This window comes from Macrobrachium nipponense, chromosome 3 (genome assembly GCF_015104395.2).
Source record: "Macrobrachium nipponense isolate FS-2020 chromosome 3, ASM1510439v2, whole genome shotgun sequence".
In the NCBI taxonomy this organism is placed as follows: domain Eukaryota; kingdom Metazoa; phylum Arthropoda; class Malacostraca; order Decapoda; family Palaemonidae; genus Macrobrachium; species Macrobrachium nipponense.
The window spans coordinates 33,746,551-33,767,814 of record NC_087202.1 but is presented as its reverse complement, the minus strand read 5'-3'; the positions used below and the strand labels follow the sequence as shown (position 1 = coordinate 33,767,814).

General features: G+C 43.5%; 1 protein-coding gene across 2 annotated transcripts in view; it reads right to left on the bottom strand.

The window, feature by feature from the left end:
- LOC135221697 (protein argonaute-3-like) overlaps nt 1–21,264 on the bottom strand; it is a 699,537-nt gene that overhangs the window by 462,798 nt on the left and 215,475 nt on the right. For both annotated transcript variants that reach the window (XM_064259435.1, XM_064259437.1), the window contains one exon: nt 7,999–8,214. In XM_064259435.1, the coding sequence (XP_064115505.1) occupies nt 7,999–8,214 (216 nt within the window). The remainder of the gene's footprint in view (nt 1–7,998; nt 8,215–21,264) is intronic.

Here is a 21,264-nt window from a genome sequence, read left to right as displayed (position 1 = left end):
CTCAAAGAGAATGGCTCAGGTGTTTAGAGGACATGGATTGTTTCTAATACCAAGATACAACCTTTTAAGAGTCCCTTTACCATTTTCACAATGGATGAAAGTACCCCGCTCCCGTTCCTGACCAGGATCGCGAGGTCGACCATCCCAGCGGCCAGAAGGGAGAACCCATACCTCAGTTGAAGGAAGCAGATCCCACTTCTCCGTTACTCCCCTCAGTTGGAGAATTGTGGGAAGACTTGCCGAACACCTTCTCAGCTGGCCAAAAACTCAAAACCGGACTGTGCTATGGAGCAGTTTGGTGAAAAAGCTACCCAGGCTTTCCAGATAGCCTTATTCAGGCTGAATTTGACGCAAAATCGCGACTAGCCAGATCAATTAACTCTATGGCTATGTCCGAGGTAGCAACCATGGCCTATGGATCAGAACCGATTTTTAAGCTCATGACCAAAGCCCTGACTCAAACGGTACAGTCAGATATGTTTTGAGTTTGCCACTGCTAGAACGAATTGTAGGAAGCATGTCCTACAAGAGGCAACCATTCGGCATGAGCCGAATAGGTTACTCTCGTCTAACATCTGGGGAGCAGATCTCTTCCCAGAAGCTATGGTAAAGGAAGTCCAGTCAGAGGCTACGAGGTTGAACAGAGCCTTAAGGACCGTTGGGGCCTTACGGCTAAGAGGAGCAAGACCTAACACCTAAAGGTAAGGGACAGAGGAAACCCAGGCGTTTCCATCCTTACCAGAAAAAGCAACCACGCTTTCCTCAGCAAGTTCCAGCGGTACCATTAGTGCAGGCAGCCCAACCTTCCACTTCTAAAGGTCAATCACAGCCAATTTATGTGATATCCCCTCAGCCTCAGCCCTCCACCTCTTACGCCATCTCTCCAGCTTACAATCAAGCCTTCGAGAGTCAAGCTTCACAGAAGTATGACCGCTCGGGTAAGGGAGGCAGAGGTAAGCGTTCCTTTCGTGGGAGAGGATCGGGAGGCCCCTTTAATAGGGGAAAGCACTTCAGAGGAGGCCGAGGCGGTTACCAGAACCAATGAAGAACTTCAGGTAGGAGGGAGGCTGTTTCACTTTCGACACCGGTGGAACTTCAGCGAATGGGCTCAGAGCATAGTGTCAAAAGGTCTGGGTTGGAGCTGGTTGACGAAACCCCCACCTCCAGCCAGACCTTTCCGTCAACTTCCTTCCAAAGAATTGACAGAGTACGCAGAGGACCTCCTTCAGAAAGGAGCTATAGCGAGAGTCAAGAGATTAAAATTTCAAGGTCGCTTGTTCAGCGTGCCAAAGAAAGGCTCACAAAAAAGAAGGGTAATCTTAGACTTGTCCCGCTTAAACTTAGCCATCCGCTGCGACAAGTTCAAGATGCTCACGATCTCACAGATGCGGACCTTACTTCCCCGTGGGGCCGTCACCACCTCTATCGATCTTACAGACGCTTACTATCATCCCTATTGCAAGACACTTCCGTCCTATCTGGGTTTCAAGATAGGAGACCAGACATTCTCCTTCAAGGTAGTTCCCTTCGACTCAACGTGGCACCCAGAGTGTTCACAAAGCTAGCGGAAGTGGTAGTGCAACAACTCAGGACACAAGGGATTATGGTAGTAGCGTATCTCGACGATTGGTTGATCTGGGCTCCAACAGTCGAGGAATGCAACAGAGCTACACTGAAAGTGATTCAGTTCCTGGAATATCTAGGCTTCAAAATAAAACAGGACCAAATCAAAGACTCACTCCAGAGTCCAAACTTTCAGTGGCTGGGCATCTCATGGAATCTATCCTCCCACACTCTGTCGATCCCATCAGCCAAAAGGAAAGAAATAGCGAAGTCAGTCCAAGCAATTTCTAAGTCACAAACTAGCGTCAAGGAGAGCTCAGGAAAGGATCCTGGGTTCTCTCCAGTTTGCATCAGTGACGAACGTCTTAATGAAAGCCAAACTGAAAGACCTTACCAGAATCTGGCGCTCGCGGGCAAATGTCAGGTCCAGGGACAGACTATCCTCAGTCCCTCTGATTCTAAAGAATCGACTTCGGCCGTGGGCGAAAGTCAAGAATTTGTCAGTGTCAGTACCCCTTCAGTTCCCTCCACCAGGGATCACCATCCACACAGACGCGTCCTTAAGCGGTTGGGGAGGGTATTCCCAGGTCAAACAGGTCCAAGGGACTTGGTCACCTCAGTTCCGTCAGTTCCATATAAACGTACTGGAGGCAATGGCAGTGTTCTTGACTCTAAAAAGGTTGCGCCCACCAAAGTACTCCCACATAAAGCTAGTCCTGGGACAGCGCAGTGGTAGTACATTGTATAAAACAGAGGAGCTCCAAGTCACGTCATCTAAATCATGTCATGGTAGCCATCTTCTCCCTGGCAGACAAGTTCAGTTGGCATCTTTCCTCCACTCACATAGCTGGAGTGAGAAACGTCATAGCAGACGCCCTATCCCGATCAGTGCCCCTAGAGTCGGAATGGTCACTGGACAACAGTTCGTTCCAATGGATCCTTCAAAGAGTTCCAGGGCTACAGGTGGACCTCTTCGCATCTCAAGCGAACCACAAACTACCGTGTTATGTAGCCCCCAACCTGGACCCTCTGGCCTATGCCACGGACGCCCTGGCTCTAGACTGGAACAACTGGAAGAAGATTTTATGTCTTCCCTCCAGTGAATCTTCTCATGAAAGTATTAAACAAACTCAGGACATTCAAGGGTCAAGTGGCTCTAGTAGCCCCAGACTGGCCGAAGAGCAACTGGTATCCTCTAATTCTGGAGCTGGGCCTTCGTCCTCTTCGGATCCCCAATCCCAGGCTCTCCCAGTCAGTACAAACGAAGACTGTGTCGCTTCCTCAGGGATTCTCAAAACCCTAACTTTATGGATTTCATGAAGTTTGCGGCAAAAAGAGATGCGAATATTGACCCTCAGAATATTCTCTTCTTGGAATCCGATAAAAAGGGATTCAACTTTGAGACAGTATGATGCTGCTGTCAAAAGTTAGCAATCTTCCTGAGAGAATCAGATATTAGAATCATGACAGTTAATTCAGCTATATCCTTTTTCAGATCCTTATTTGAAAAAGGTTTAGCAGCTAGGCACGATTACGACAAACAAGTCAGCATTGAAAAAGATATTTCAATTTGGATTCAACATAGACTTGACGGATTCCTACTTCTTGTCTATTCCTAAGGCATGTGCTAGACTTAGGCCTTCTGTAAGGCCTTCGTCAGTTTCATGGTTCTTAAACGATGTTCTAAAACTGGCTTCAGAAACCGATAATGACACATGCTCGTTTATAATGCTCTTAAGAAAAAACCCTATTTTTATTAAGCTTAGCTTCAGGAGCAAGAATTTCAGAACTGTCGGCTTTATCCAGGGATCCGGATCATATTCAATTCCTTCCCACAGGGGAAGTCCTACTTTCTCCGGAACGTAGCTTCTTAGCAAAGAATGAAGATCCTTTGATGAGGTGGGATCCTTGGAAGGTACTACCCCTTCCACAGGATGTATCCCTTTGCCCAGTTTCAACCTTACGAGCCTTTCTGTCCAGGACCTCTTCATCTTCATCGGGTCCCCTCTTTAAGAGGGAAAAAGGTGGAACTTTATCCATTAAAGGCATCAGGCAACAAATCCTGTACTTTATTAAGCAAGCCAATCCTGACTCTTCCCGAAAGCACATGATGTCAGGGCAGTAGCCACCTCAATTAATTATTTTCAAACATATGAACTTCGATGAGTTGAAAAAAGTATACCGGATGGAAATCGCCGACAGTGTTCAAACGTCACTACCTTAAGTCCTTGGAAGCTCTGAAATTTCCAAGCAGTAGCAGCGGGTAAACATAGTTTCCCCTGACCTCTAGCTAATCTGTAGTAGAAGATTCAGTCCTCCTTTCTACCTGCCTCACCCAACAGTTCGTCTATTCCTACCTTGTTCATTTGCATTCACCTTGTGTCTTAGCTGCTTTTATGATGGTGTAGTGGGTGCCCCTTATTGTTTGGCTAGGGACACTCACAGATGATTATAAACATTGATCTCATGGATGTTACCCCCTTATTTTTATGCTACGGGATACATCGTATTATAATGGTTACGGGTTTTGTATATTAAGTCATATACTTTCCTTTATATATTATCATTGTTGATTAATTGTTATCTGATTATATTAATTGCTATTATATTTTTGATACATGCCTTTACACAGATATCATTTTGATACATGTAAGCCATTTTACCTGTATATATGTAAATTACCTTTTGTTAAGAAACATTATTAGAATTAAGGGTAATTTAAGTATATTCCTAATTTTATATCACTGTGTATATGTATCTTTTTAGCAATTATATTCACTTTATATTTATTTTATCTTTTATTTGAGACCTATTCTGTTTTATTTTATTACTTTTGTTTACAATCTTGTGCTATTTCTCTGGTACGATTTCGCGCAGCGACACTGAGCTGAGCCCAGAAAAGGGATTTTGACGTAAGGAAAATCTATTTCTGGGCGATTGGCTCGTGTCGCCAGCGAAATCCCACCCTACCCATCCCTTCGCCCAAGATTGTCTGCTAACTTCAGGATGGCCACCAGAGGCGCAGCAGTCGGCAGCATGGGATGGAGTAGTAGTAGTACGAGCTGCTCACTCTGTGGGTCGGCTCCCCTCTTGGAGGGTTTTGTAGTGGGAGATTTCTATTGGCATTTGGCTCGTGGTAGTGGTCTCACTCCCTAGTGTTCATACCGACACCCCTCCTGGAGGGTGAGCGAGTCAGTTATACTGACCTTTTTCTTTATTTTATTTATTCTCTGGTATGTGTTAGTATTTCTTTACCCTAGAAATAATAGATTAAAGGATATTTCGCTGGCGACACGAGCCAATCGCCCAGAAATAGATTTTTCCTTACGTCAAAATCCCTTTTCTATTATTAAATCTACTATTCTTTCCTCTGTTCTGAACTACATAAGGCTTGTAGTAACAATCAAAGAATCTTTGTTTTCACTGGAGGAGGTTGGGGATGGCAAAGGGAGGTCCTTATCCAAGCCTAAGGTGTCAACGGTGCCAAAGAGTAGGGGGTCCAGGGGACAGTGTACTAGAGAGACTAGTCATGGGAATTTGAGAGAAAAAAAGGGAGAAAAAAAAAAACACACACACACACACACCTACTGCTTGGGAAGACTAATAAGGTATCGCAGACTAGACAGGGTTTGACATTCTCCATCAATGGCACACATAGAAGTTGCTTCCCCATGGTCTGCCCCATACCCTATTGGGATATATCACCAATATGCTTGCAGTGGACCAGGTATAAGCCATGCCTGCTGGGAGTTCTGCCCCCACTAATGGGGACTGACTCCTCACTCCAAACGCATTGGTGAGCTTCTGGACAAAAGCCAAAAGTCCCATCCCAAAAACCAGCCCCCCCTGGATTCTGATGGGCTGATCCCTGGAGATGGTTCCGCCCTCAAGATAGCAATGGGAAAACCATATTGGGTGGCGACTCACCACCACAACTCCCACAATTAGCTTCAAATTCAAATTCCCTCCAAACCACGGCCCCTCCCAGACTCACCCAAGCACACCAAAGCAGTAAGTTTTTGCAAAGATGGAAATGTCCACACCAGTTAATGACAAAAGTTTTGTAGGTGTTCCATCGGGATCCGGCCTTTGCAAGTATGAAAGCAGAATCCCTTACCTCCTCCCCACGTGAAAGAACCTACTTGAGAGAGAGAGAGAGAGAGAGAGAGAGAGAGAGAGAGAGAGAGAGAGAGAGAGAGAGAGAGAGAATTTCATTCATCACTAATCTGGCAAGACTCTCCCTCCTGTAACATTACTTGACATATTTGACAGCTCTGGACTTCAAGCTTCTGTGGAATTAACAAGAAAGATTAGGGAAAAAATTCCTTACCTGCATCATTTTGTTATTACAGTTTCATTATTATTATTATTATTAAAGGCCATGGGGGATCAGGGACAGGCTGAGGGTTGGCATCAGGTATTCAGGTATGTCTTGTAGGTCAGGAACAGGCCGTAGTCATCAGAAGTCAATCCGGTATTTCTTCCGCTTAAGTTCTCTGACATTTATATGTAGACTTTGTTGCTCTTGGGCCCACATGCCAGATACTTCCTGCTTCCTCAGCCTAAGTCCGATGAGTATGAATAAAGGTCTAGGTTAGGATTCAGAGGTTGAATGGACTTCCCTTCTAACAGTCTTTCTTTGGACAGCCACCATTGCAGGTCCGCTTTGATCTCCAGGGCGATCGTAAACACAAGTGTCTGGATGTGTTTTCCCATTCCAGTTAGCCTTTAGAAAGAATTGGATTACTCTTATATGCAGTCTGCCCAAATTGACAAACACCTCTATGTATTCCAACATCCCAAGCAAGCTCATCTATGGAGAAACATGTCTGGGACTGAGTGCTTGGTGTTCAGAAGTGGGTGTTGGAAACTGAAGAGTTGGTGGCATGACAGATTTAGCATAATTTCATATAGTTTAGCATCAAGTGGCAAATGAGATCTGGTAACAATGTACCAAGCACTTGGGAGGTGGGACTGTATTCCATGGAGCTACAGCATAACTACAAGAATGCTGTGGGCTAGCACTGGCCTTCTTATATTGTTTAATTGGAATTGAATCTGAATATTGACCCACATCATCTGAAGGGAGCTAAGTGTTCTAAAAGAATCCTGTGCCTCCTGTCCGTGTCAGAATCATCGGAGCTTGAAGACAACTGGTGCACTCCTAATGAGATGCTTTTTCAATGGCTTTCTGTCAACACCTAGGATCACGCAACAGGCTCATCTGTGGGAGAGACTACCACTGGGCCAACCCCCATCGGCCTCCCTTGGACTTCCAATATGTCTTCTCCTGGGTTTAGGGGAGTTTGAAAAGGACTGTGGTCTACCAGGAGGACTGATGGGACTTGCACTACACTTTTTCAGGTAACATTTTATTTATCTATAATTGCTCCTGTACTTATTACTAGTCCTATCATCTTATTGAACCCAGATTCAAGACTGGCAATGGCATTAGGGTAGGAAGCAAGGGAGGACACGAATTAAGATAAAAGTTAGGAGTAGGAGTAGTAGAAGGAATACCAGGAGTAACTTCTAAACTAGGTTAGGAGTTGTTTCTGGGCTCCACGACTATCTCTTGGATCTAAAAACAGTTTTCCTCTTCCTATCCCTTTTTAACTTATCTGTGTGCGATTTAAGCACTTTTCACTGCTTCTCATCACAGGAAGAGCATTCATAACACATTTTCTCCTTACTACATTCTTGTCCATTACAATTAATGCACTCTGAATAAAGATCATAACAAGATTTTGTTAACATAGTTTTACAGCCTTCATAGCAATAAAGCTAGAATTGTTGGAATTGGACATAATTCTAAGAAAACCTAAGCAAATACAAAAGTTTGTTGACTTACTGAAACTTAAATCAATTGCACATCACCAAAATATAATTGAAAACCGTGAAAAAGCTGGCAAGAACTCTGATGTTAATGACAAGCCAGCAGAAACACAATTGAGCTTACCTATCACATCATTTTCTGAGTGCTCCAATAGTGGGCGGGGCCTATCACCAACACAAATACAACAGAATTGCTACTGGGAATTTTTAAAAGGCTGCTGCATGAGTAGAAAGGTTAGCTATGTAATTACTTGGTAAGTTATTTATATGAAATGAGTATTTCAATAAGGATGAATCTGGGATCCACAATTCTGAACTGACAAAATAAAGATTTCATATAATGAATTGGGTAGTTCCTTACAACCAATGGTTCACAGGTGCACATGTGCACAGCCACTTGTAGGTCTAATTTTTTCATCTTGAAGACTGGTGAGTGGGCATCTGTGGATATTGAGAGTAAGATTTGGTCTACGTATGACTGATAGGTTTGCAATACATATATCAAAATCCTCATGACAATACGTTCCTTTCACTTCTTACCTCAATGGGAACAACATATATTCAAAACCTTCATGACAATACATTCCTTTCACTTCTTACCTCAATGGGAAGATACACCGTCTTACTATCAGGTGCTGCCCGAATAACATTAAGCTTTGGATAATGTAATTTTTTTGATGGATATTTCTCTTTGAAATAGTTTTCTACAGATTTAAGGGAGCCATTATCTTCTTTGAACATCTGTCTATTGGCCCCATCTGCCATAACATCAATCACCTTGTAATTACGTGGGAATAGTGAATGGCTTACACGGACCTGTACAAAATGAGATTTTTAATTAACTATAATTATACAACTAACAACATTAATATCATCATAACTATCAGCTTACAATTATTACTTGATTACATACTATTCTTTGTAGAAAAATGCAATGTAAAAAAATAATCTTGCTTCTTAATACAAACAAATCAATTTTCATATTTACCTAATCCTACAGTCTACAGCCCCTTGGCCTAAAAGAGAGAGAGAGAGAGAGAGAGAGAGAGAGAGAGAGAGAGAGAGAGAGAGAGAGAGAACACTTCACCTGGCCGGCATCCATGCTATTATTAGATCACTTGTAAAATGAGCCAGACTTACTGAAATAAGTGTAAGTTGAGCACTTTTAATTTTATGCAAAATAATTGCCATAAAAATCCTTTTTTTCTGGCAAAATCTCATTAGTTTAACACTTGTTTAAAGAAACATCTCTCTAGTTTAACATTTCAAAGGAAATATATTTCCATAATAAAATTAAGTTTCATACAGTAATACTTTGATCTTTTGTGATTCAAGTTGCACAAATTCACAGACATGCAGACTTTTCATTGGTACTTAACTCACTGACATGCGCAGTGATATTTGTGAAGCCTTGTGAAACCATACACATGTATACGTAGGTTTAATTTTTTAAGTAATTTATAAGTTTTCAAACTTTCATGTGTAAATTAAATAATATTAAATAATAATTCTCTCTTTCTCTCTCTTACCGAGATGAGAGAATTTTATGGTTTATGTTTATTTGTTTTGTAAGATAAATAAATGATTTACCTAATAATAAGTACTGATTTTCAAATACAAGCAGCCCTTGGTTACCAACAGAGTCCCATTCCTAGGGGCTTGATGGTAACCAAAAATTGCCAGTAACTGAAATTTAAAAGTCTACAGGCACTGCAGTCCCCCTTATGGTGACCTAGACTGGTTAATGATACCTTAGACAGTGGCACGGCTAGATATTTTACCTTAATATGTAATAAATCTTGGCCCCGAGAGAGACAGAAAAAAAAGTCACCTTTGTCAGAGCACTTAATGATGTCAGTTTTCATCTCCATTAATATTGTTTTCCTTTTCTAAGTGGCACCTCTAACCTTTTTTCCTCCACCTCTTTATTTTTCCTATCTTCTAGTTAAATAAGTTATAAAAGTAAAAAAGATAAAATATAAGTAACATTATAATTGTTGCTTAAATGCGTAGTCATAAAAAACTTGAATGAAAAATGACAAATTTTTTTATTAATTTGCATTTTTCATGGCTAACAAACCTGAGGTCTAATATTCTAATGCCAGCTGGAAACCGGTTACAAACAATGAAAAATGGTAAATGCAAGGAATCTCTGGTATCTTGCATCTGATATGTAGTTGAGGTGGTAGTTGAGGTGGAAGTAAGTCAGAGACCACGCTTGAATCCAGTGACACATCAGTCTTTCTTCCAACCCAGGATGAAAAATAAGAGGGGTGGTCAATGTTAAGGCCTAAGGTTTGTTAGCTTTGAAAAATACAAATTAATTAAAAATTTGTCATGTGTTCATACGCAGAAAAAACCTTCGGTCTTAACAGTAGGATAGACTCACACTTGGAGGGAGGTATCAGAATACTGAACTGACTGGAGGTTCGGCACACCTGATCATTCTTCCTAGAAATGAGAATTCTAAAGAAGAGGACCTTAACTTTTTAAATGTTTAAGTCGCCTGGGTTTAAATACAATGAAACATGTCCAGATTCATTGCATTCATGGAAGTCAAAAAAGAACTATATTTGTTCAAGCAACAAACCATGTTAGCCTTAAGAAACAGGTTTGTCACCACTCCTCACTCTCCTTGCCGGAGAGAACAGTTGGAGCCACTGAGAAGCAGATTTATATGCTATATAGAACATAAAAAGTGCTGTATCAGTATGGATGCAATGCTTACCTGCATCAAGCCAGTTCCAGCATATGAAGTGCCTTTTTTTCAAACTGCCCATAGGTATGAAGAAAGGAGAAAAGGGAAAGAAAAGAGACCAATCATCTCACTCATTCCCTACTCCACACAATCATATTAGGGAAGATACAAACTGTCCTGCCAGGGGCACTGGATGAGTTACAATTGAACAGAAACTCCAAGTCGAGAGAAATCCCTTCGTTGATGCCAATCCTAGCAGATGGCTCATCTTTTATACAGCTGACGAAGATCCTCTGAAATACCCGCAAGAAAGGTTTCTCGCTCGAAAGACATACTGGACAGACTCCAGTCATGAAGAGATAAAGATCCTGCTGATTGGTGGTAACTCTCCACACGACTGGCAGAGAAGGTTGTGCTAAAGTGGAATCTCTCTCAGCCACTCAGCTTGGGGCCACAAGTAGACAGAAGAGACAATAGGATAACCCAAGGAGATGTCCTAGTCTACGCAGATACGTTCTAAATATCCTACTGTCAACTTGTGCACTGCCAAAGGAATTACACTATAGACCAAGGAGATGTCCTTGCACTGCCAAAGGAATGTGTATTTCCAAAAGAGGAGTCATTCTATGAGGTGATCCCCTATAATGACATGTCCTATGACGATAAGGGTGAGCCTGTCACAAATGTCGAGAAACCTGACAGCAAGGGTGGGGGAGTGTTGCCATCTTAGTGGGTTTAGTCTAAGTGCTGCCAACTTGGCCGTAAAAGGATACGTATATGTACTGAGAAATCTCTCTCTCTCTCTCTCTCTCTCTCTCTCTCTCTCTCTCTCTCTCTCTGTGACAAGTTTCTTTAACCAATTGGTATTAACACATATGTACACTGTTTTGTTTATGTTCATAGTGTTTTAAAAGTTCTAGTAAAGGTAATACAGGCTTCCCGCGGGGTTAATGGCCGTTAATCTCTCAACAGCGGAATACGGTTTTACGGCTGGTTCTTCAAAAATATTCATAAATAAGCATTTTAAGGTATTTTTACGGCACAATTTTTGGTCAACTGCGCCGCTAGCGCTGTTATGTCTAACGAATATATACATTTGTAGGAATACCGTTCAGCCCATTAAGGTTATGCAAATGATAATAAAAAATTGTATTGAGAGTTATTACATAGGTATTTGGGTAAAATATATGCCTCTGACGCTGTTCTATGCCGAAAATATTAAGTTGAGTGCAAATTTAGCAATGGATGTGTCAATTTATAAATGTTCATGCTTTTATGTTTAAAATGTGTATGAAAATGTATTACGCATAGGTATTTTTATTTCTGCACATAAATATGATACAAAGGCAGCTTTTGAAACTGCCCTTGACGTTATCAAATAAGGGATTTTGACGAAGGAAAAATCTATTTCTGGGCAAGGGCCCGTGTCGCCCAGTGAAATATCCTTTTAGTTCATATTTCTAAGGTAAATATTGCTAACATTACCAGAGAAAAAACCAAAATGGGATGTCAGAGCATTCTGACTCACTCACCCTATAAAAAGAGGGTGTCGGTATGGTTTCTGGGGCGAGTGAAACCACTACCACGGGCCTCTTGTCAATTAGATCTCTCCTTACAAAATCCCCCTGCTAGAGAGAGCTGTTACACAGCAAGCGTCAGCAACTACCACTACTAGTGCTCCCACGCCAACACCAGCACCTCTAGCGGCCATCCTTGAATGTTAGAGAACCAAGCTTGGGCTGAAGGGTGGGGTGGGATCAATAAAAAAGGGGGGATTTCACTGGGCGACACGGGCCCTTGCCCAGAAATAGATTTTTCCTTCGTCAAAATCCGTTTTCTGGGCTCAGCCCGTGTCGCTTTGTGAAATAGTACCAGAGAATTGGCCACAAGCTTGGTAAAGGTTAAATAGTACAAGGAAATAATAAAAAACGAAATATAAAAGATGAATATAATCTCAAGTAAAATCACAAAAGTTAGCGAATAAACACTTGATTTAACGTGAAGTAGTTAGATTAGTCTTATGATTAAATAACAAGAAATCATAAAAACTAGAATTATGCTAACTTATAATAACTTAAATTAGACAATGAAAAATATATACAATTGTGAGAATTCCTAGCATTAAAATAAGGAAAACATCACGATATAGCCTTTGGCAACTAAGGCTCGAAAAAGGAGGGGGGGGGGGTGAACCTGGTGGCAGGGTCACAGGAAGGATGTTAGTGAGGCAGATAGAAAGGAGATCTGGATCTACGACTAAACTACTTAGACAGTGTCAGGGGAAACTGTGTTTCCCGCTGCCACTGCTGGAAATTTTAGAGATTCTAAGGATTCCAGGTAGTGGCATCTGAATACTGTCGGCGACTTCCAGCCTGTATACTTTTTTAGATCATCAAAATTCATGTGTTGGAAATAGTTAATTGAGGTGGCTACTGCCCTAATGTCGTGGACTTTGGGGAACGAATCTGGGTTGGCTTGTTTAATAAAGTATAAGATCTGTTGTCTAATTCCTTTTAAGGAAATAGTGCCACCTTTTTCCCTCGTGAATAAGGGACCTGATGACCTAGTAGATGTCCTTGAGAGATAGGCTCGTAAGGTAGTTACTGGACATAGAGAAGGGTCTTGAGGAAGGGAGAGTATCTTCCAAGGAGCCCATCTCATTAAAAGGTCTTCGTTTTTGGCCAAGAATTTTCGATCTGGGGAGAGGAGAACTTCTCCTGATGGGAGAAATTCTATATGGCCTGAGTCTCTAGAAAGAGCCGACAGTTCAGATACTCTGGCTCCTGAAGCCAGACTTAACAGGAAGAGTGTTTTCCTTAGGAGAGATATGTAATCCCATGAATCATTGTCAGTATCTGAGGCCAGTCTGAGAACATCATTTAACAACCATGAAACTGAGCTAGGTCTCTCTGTTGGTCTGAGTCTAGCACAAGCTTTAGGAATAGACGAGAAATAAGAATCTGTTAAGTCTATTTTAAAACCAAATTGAAAGATTTTCCTTAAAGCTGACTTATTTGTAGTAATCGTACTGGCTGCTAAACCTTTTTCAAATAAGGATCTGAAGGAGATAGCCAGGTTAGTAGTCATGGTTCGAGAATCCGTTTCCTTCAGGAAATTTGCTAGCTTTTTAACAGCTGCGTCATATTGACGTAAAGTTGATTCTCTTTTATCCGATTCTAAGAAAAGGATGTTTTGAGGATCAATGTCTGCATCTCTTTTAGCCGCGAACTTCATGAAGTCCATAAAGTTAGGGTTTTGAGAATTCCTGAGGAAGCGAACACAGTCTTCATTTGTACTGGCTGAGACAGTTTGGGATTGGGAATCCGTTGAGGCCGGAGACCCAATTCCAGAAGTAGTGGGAACCAGTTGCTCTTGGGCCAATCCGGGGCTACCAGAGTGACTTGTCCTTTGAAGGTCCTGAGTTTGTTCAGGACCTTCAACAGAAGATTCACTGGAGGAAAGATGTAAACTTTTTCCCATTGATTCCAATCTATGGCCATGGCATTCGTGGCATAGGCCAGAGGGTCCAGGTTGGGAGCCACATAGCATGGGAGCTTGTGGTTTGATTGTGATGCGAAAAGATCCACCTGGAGGCCTGGGACCCTTTGGCATATCCACGGGAATGAGTGCCTGTCCAGAGACCATTCCGATTCTAGAGGAACTGAACGAGACAGGGCGTCTGCTATCACGTTCCTTACTTCCGCCAGGTGAGTGGAGGATAGATGCCATTTGTGCTTGGCTGCCAGTGAAAATATGGCTATCATGACATGGTTCACATGACTTGATTTGGATCCTCCCTGTTGATGCAGTGTACTACTACTGCACTGTCCAATACCAGCTTGATATGAGATTTCTTGGCTGGAAGAAGCCTCTTCAATGTGAGGAACACTGCCATGGCTTCTAATACATTTATGTGAAGCTGGCGGAACTGAGGGGACCAAGTCCCTTGTACTTTCTTGAATTGAGAGTAGCCTCCCCACCCGCTCAGAGAAGCATCCGTGTGGATAACCAACACCGGAGGGGAAATTGAAGAGGAACCGATTTGGATAGATTCTTGACCTCCGCCCAGGGGCGGAGCCGTTTGTGGAGAATCGGCGGGATGGCTGACAGCTTGTCCCCGAGACCTGTTGTTTGCTCTTGAGCGCCAGACCCGGTTTATATCTTTCAATTTTGCCTTCAGTAGAACATCTGTAACTGAGGCAAACTGGAGAGAACCTAGGATCATTTCCTGGTTTCTCCTTGATGTTTGTTTGCACTTGAGGAATTGTTTTGTTGCTTTGGCTATTTCCTTCCTTTTGGCCAACGGAATTGACCGAGTATGGGATTTCAAGTCCCATTGAAAGCGGGAGTCCGGCTTTAGCCTGGACTTGGTCTTGTTTATTTGGAACCCCAGATGTTCCAGAAACTGTATTACTTTGACCGTAGTTTTGTGGCATTCTTCGACGGATGTTGCCCAGATATGCCAATCGTCCAGATACGCTACTACGTACCATTATCCCCTGAGATCTTAGTTGTTGAACTACTGATTCCGCCATCTTCGTGAATACCCTGGGGGCCACATTGAGCCCGAAGGGCATCACCTTGAAGGAGAATGCCTGGTTTCCTAGCCTGAAGCCTAGGTACGGGTGGAAGTGTCTTGCTACTGGGATATGATAGTATGCGTCTGTAAGATCGATAGAGGTGGTGACGGCCCCACGGGGGAAGTAAGGTCCGCACCTGCGAGATAGTCAGCATTTTGAACTTGTCGCAACGAATGAATAAGTTTAGACGGGACAAGTCTAAGATTATTCTTTGTTTGGTTGAGCCTTTCTTTGGCACGCTGAATAAGCGACCTTGAAACTTTAAATGCTTGATTTTTGATACTACCCCTTTCTGAAGTAGTTCTTCGGCATACTCCGTCAATTCCGATGTTGGTCTCTGAAGGAAGGTCTTGGATGGAGGGGGACCTTTGATCCAGCTCCATCCTAGTCCTTTGGACACAATACTTTGTGCCCAGTTGCTGAACCCCCACCTGTGGCGATAGAGAAACAGTCTCCCTCCTACCTGAGGGTTCTCACTGACTTGGGGCAGGTCGTGACCCACGTCCTCCCCGGAAGTGCTTGCCCCTACTAGGTGTTCTTCTGCCACCTCTTTGGCAAAATGAACCCCTAGCCCTGCTACCTCTTCCAAACCTGTTAAAGGGTTGGAACGCTTGCCCTTCAAAGACCGGGTTGAAGGCTGGTGAAACCGCAAACGAGGTAGAGGGTTGGTTCTGGGAAGTCAGCAGGAGGAATGGTTGAGCCTTCGAGGTGGAAGGTTGTACCACCTGAGAGACCGGTACTGCTTGAACCACTTGTTGTTGTTGAGAAGCTTGGAAAGGTGTGAATTTTCTAGGCTTCAACTTCTTTGCAGAGGAAGAAGAAGGTTCAGGCTTCCTTTTAGCCGACAGACCCCAACGGACCTTAAGGCTTTGGTTCAGCCTTGTCGCTTCGTGCTGAACCTCATTAACCAGAACTTCTGGAAAGAGGTCAGCACCCCAAATAGAAGCGGCGAGCAGCTTATTAGGTTCATGGCAAATAGTCGCCTCTTGCAGTACATGCTTCTTGCAATTCCATCGTGCGACTATGAAGTCGTATAGGTCGCACTGCACAGTATGGGTCTGTGCTTTAGCCAGTAGCTTGAACAGAAGTTCCGTGCCGTATGTTACTGCAGCAACCTCCGTCATTACTAGGGCATTTAATGTCCTCCCTAGCCTGGTCCTGGCATCAATTTCAGCTTGAATCAGATTGTCCGGGAGCCTAGGAAGCCTCTCGCTAAACTCTACTATTGCACAGTCTGGCTTGAGTTTACCTGCCGTGAATGTGGATGGTAGGTCTGCCCAAAGGTCTTCGGTGCTAGGAAGAAGAAGGGATGTTGGCTCGGTTTCCCGGAGCTGCGGCATAGGTTCGTCTTTCATGGCCGCTTGGAGAGTCAGCTCCGCTAACTTTGTGGTGAAAGGAATAGGAGTCTCTTCATCCGCCACAAAGATAGTAAAAGGGCTCTTAAAAGCCTGGAGCTTGGTGTTGACACAGTCCCAGTCATCCAAGCTCCTCAGCCACTCCCTTTGGGCCTGATCTCGGCTGTAGATCACGGTTTCCTTGGGGTATCCTGGTCCGTCCTGGCTCATATAGCCGTCTCTAAAGACGGGCGTAATCAATGAACTGTGGCTGCAGACTGGCGGGGTGGAACTCGAAGTCTTCTAATCTTCGAGTGCCGCAGTCCGGTAACGTCAGCATGCCATCTTTAAACGGGGCATACGACAACACTCTCCATGGATTGTTTGGTGTGAAGGGAGGGAGAGAATCATAGTCCGGCATGGGTTGAACTGCCATACCAGACTGTGGGAGGACTGTTGCAGGGTTCTCCCGGAGACCCGCCATGAGATTCTCTTGGTTGGTCACTCTCTCCAAAATGCTTCGAATCGACTGACCAGACTCCTCGAATGACGTAGAGATGTGTGACAACATCTGCTCAAATTTGTCTTGCACCAGGTTCCCGACAAGACTGCCCATCTGCTGCATATTTGCAGCAAACGCATCTGTGTCAAAAGGAGCCGGGTCTTTGGACACTGTAGGAGTCTTGGGGCGTGCCCCAGTAGAGGTCAAAGGCTCAAGATTCGTAGAAGCCTGGGCCTTATCCTTCGAGGATTTGCCTCTAGACCTTTTTGAATACGAAGAAGAAGAGGACTTCGCTTTCTCCGCTCCGGGGTGGTGAGCCGGAGTCTTATGAGACGAGGAAGACGTGGTCTTTTTAGATGTTGTCTTCTCAGGGTCTTCAAACTCACGCTTTCCCTTCACTTTAGGGATAGCCTGAGTGGACTTCGGTCTGACCGAAAGTTCACTCTCTGAAAAGCCTTGGAAGGAAGTAGAAGAAGGAACAGGGGAAGAAGATCCAGAAGGACCCAAGGGAAGCCCTTGAGCCCCCAACAAACCTGCCTCATCCAACATACTACCTGGATCACCTACCCCCATTGGTTCCAAGTTGAGGTGTAGGGTAGCCACGTCGTCTGCGATTTCAGGGTTGCTCTGGGCCACCAGCCCCTGGGCCACCTGAAGCTGGATAGTGGAGATGTACGGGGCCGCCGCTGCCGGGTCGACGTAGCAAGTGGCCTTGGCTCCCGGGAAGAGGCGGAGAGCCATGTTCTTATCTAAGATATATGGCTGTCCCTTTGTAGGGTTCTTGCCGAACCCGCCAACCACCCAGCCTTCAGGGTGGTCGCTGCTGCGTCCTTCACGGCAGTAGCCTGGAAGAGAGGGTTATTGTAAGCCCTAGAAGGGAAGGCTAAGCTGCTGATCATTAAACATATAGTTCAAATTGTCATTGCATCTCTTATAGGAGTATATTTATGTGGTCAAATTATATAAATAGATACCGGTATAAACTTACACCGGAGGAAAATTGCTCTACAAGGTCATAGCAAATAGAGCTTGCTTCATAGTGCCATACCGCTATGTCACCATAGCGGATGGCGCAGGACGCGTGGGTCCTGCAGACCTCGTGTCCACAGGGTCCTGTAGTATGGCGTTACAGCCGGACTCCTGGCAGTTGGTAGCCTGTAAGTGGACAGATACATGAGTATCAACACTGGTTAACAGGACAAGCCCGTTAAGAGGTATAACACTCCGCTATATGCCGGAGTGGAGAAATAGGTGTTAACCTTCTCCTGTTCTCCTGTGGTGGTGAGAGTCCCGTAGATCTGGTATGCTAGTTATAAAAAATCCGGCATGCGGAGTAAGAGTTTCACCAAACTAGCAACCAGTTATACGCCGGGGTGGGTACAAGAACGTGGCGGGGAGGAACAAGAGAAAGTTAACCCATTAGTGAATAACTAGAACAGCGGGAGTATAGCTCCGCGGCTAGCGGAATATTCAGTAAAAAACACACATATATATAATACAAAATGAAGTTAAAATAGCAGATAAATAAAAATAAAAGCATGTAGCGGAGCTCTTCTCCGTCACCCTTCGATGATGGAGTTGGAGGAACCAGTGGAGCCCGCCGCTGGCGTGGTGGGTAAAATGGGGTGACCGGGGTAGGAGAGAGAGCGATGAGGGACCCTAGGGGGTCCGAGTACGATCGAGCCAGGTGGCCAGCCCAAACCGAGCGCACCAAGACACCCCGTGGAACCCAGGGTGAGAACGGTATGATGGGACAGTCTCAAGGTACTCCACCTCTCGAGACTCCCGTATCCTCTCCGAGAAGAGGGGAGGAGGGGAGTGAGCCCGGATGTTGCCATGGCAACGTGAGCGAGCGGTACGTGCCTCCCCATACCCCGTAGGGGAAAGGGAGGCAGGGAGGGGAGACTGAGCCGGTGGCTCAGTGCGATCGCCTGGTCCACCGTGTAGTGGTAGGGCCACGTGGACGGAAAGGCCAGGCGAAAGAGATAGCCTAGGCTATCTCTAACCGTCTCAAACATGCAATGTAAAATGAGCATAAAATTATATAAAAGAAAGGAAGGGAATCAAAAGTAAAAGAGAAAGAAATGTCCGGTACATAAGAACGGAGGGTGACGGCCATGGTGGTAGGACTAAAAGAGAAGGACGTACGTCCTACATGCCTAACAGACCTAGACAAAGGTACATGCATGCATGAACACTGAGTTAAGGTAACAAGGCAAAAGCTCAATCGAGCTAGATTCCCATAATAATAGAATAGCAAATCTTGCACAACACGGAAAAACTTTACATAAATACTGCATAGAAAAAGCTACAACGGTATGGGAGACCGAAGGAGGTGAGTAAGAATTATACGAGGCGAGCCAGGTGGGGCGAGCCTGTAGCCGTGTAGTAGAGGGCACCTTCCAATAACCTAAATAAAAGCGGTAAAACGGGCCCTAACTGGCTAAAATTACGTGAAACACTTAGGCAGTACTTAATTTAGTTGCTGCAATAGCTTGAAGTTCCATCTCGGTAAAGATAATCCAAAGAGCGATAGCGAAAAAGCACAGCAAGAAAAAACACGTGTGTGCGGGATTCTGCTAACTGAAAGGATGACCGCTAGAGGCGCTGGTGTTGGCGTGGGAGCGCTGGTGTTGGCGTGGGAGCGCTAGTAGTAGTAGTTGCTGACGCTGGCTGTGTAACAGCTCTCTCTAGCAGGGGGATTTTGTGAAGGAGAGATCTAATTGACAAGAGGCCCGTGGTAGTGGTTTCACTCGCCCCAGAAACCATACAGACATCCTCTTTTTATAGGGTGAGCGAGTCAGAATGCTCTGACATCCCATTTTGGTTTTTTCTCTGGTAATGTTAGCAATATTTACCTTAGAAATATGAACTAAAAGGATATTTCACAAAGCGACACGGGCTGAGCCCAGAAATGATATTTTTTCATGGTCATTCTTGTAAGCCGCTGTCTGCCGCTCTTCAGAAAGTATCGAGCTAAGAAAAGTGCAAATTTAGTGATTGATGTGTCGATTTTATAAATGTTCATGCTTTAATGGTTAAAATGTGTATGCAAATGTATTATGTATAGGGTATTTTTAATTTTGCGCAGAAATGATACTAAGGAAGCTTTTGAAACTGCCCTTCACGTTATCACATATGATGTTTTTTCATGTTCATTCTTGTAAGCAACTGCCTGCTGCTCTTCTGAAAATATAGAGTTAAAAAGAGTGCAAATTTAGCAATTGATGTGTCGATTTTATAGATGTTCATGCTCTTATGTTTGAAATGTATATGAAAATATATTAGGTACAGGCAGTCCCCGGGTTACGACGGGGGTTCCGTTCTTGAGACGCGTTGTAAGCCGAAAATCGTCGTAAGCCGGAACATCATAAAAAAATCCTAAGAAAACCTTATTTTTAATGCTTTGGGTGCATTGAAAACTATGTAAACTGCATTCTTATTGCATTTTCCATAAAAAAAAACCTTCAAATAATGATTATTTTGCATTTTTGGTGTCATATTTCATCTGCCAGATGAGCGTTGTAGGCGTCGTAACCCTGGAACATGCATCTTAACCCTGGAAATAATGTCTGATGAATATACTAACTGAGAAGCGCCTTAACCTCGGAACGTCGTAACCCGAACCCGTCGTAACCCGGGGACTGCCTGTATAGGATATTTTTATTTTTGTACATAAATATGATACAAATTAAGGCAGTTTTTGTAACTACCATCCACGTTGTCAGAGGATATTTTTTCATGTTCGTTCTTGTCCGCCGCTGTTCCAAAAATGCATGGTGTTATTTTATTAATTATGCATCTTTTCCATAAATCCTTTAAAAAGTTATACATTACTTCACTGTATCCAATAATATTGTATGTATTCTCATATTATTGTATTAAAAAATACTACGGTAAATCTAAGCTGGTATTCTACGGAGCGGCCAATGTTTTGGTTTCAAATCAGCTGATGGCAAACACGGGTTTGTTTTGCCATAATTAAGGGATTTTGACGTAGGAAAAATCTATTTCTGGGTGATTGGCTCGTGTCGCCCTATGAAATATCCTTAAGATCATTATTTCTAGGTAAAATTAATCTAAAATTACCAGAGAAAAAGAATAAAATCAAGAAAAATGTCAGTAAAACTGACTCGCTCACTCTATAAAAAGAAGTGTCGGTATGGGAATAGAGGCGAGTGGGATCACTACCACGAGTCCATTTACCAATTTAGACCTTCCACATAAAATCCCCACCAGAGAGAGCTGATACCAAAGGGTGATGCGGCCGCTACTACTACTACTACCGACGCCAGGACAGCAGCGCCCCTAGCGGTCATCCTTAATCTATGAACATCTTGTCTGTAGGGTGGGTAAAAGGAAACGGGTGGGTTTCATAGGGCGACACGAGCCAATCACCCAGAAATAGATTTTTCCTACGTCAAAATCCCTTTTCTGGGCTCAGCTCGTGTCGGCCTATGAATAGTACCAGAGAAACAGACAAGATGGGAAAAATGGACAAATGAAACAATGAAAGGTAAAAAAGGTAATAGTAATATAAAAAGTGAAATCAGGAACATTACAGTATACAAACAAAAGTACTTAAAGCTACTTATATACTAAAACAACGGATATGGTAAAGAAAAGCAATCAATATAATAGTACTTAAAATTTAACTTATACTAGACATGGTGATACATAATAGTGTAATGGCAAGAACAATATAGAATGATTCACTTAATAAGATATTTACAAAATATACAAACTCATTGT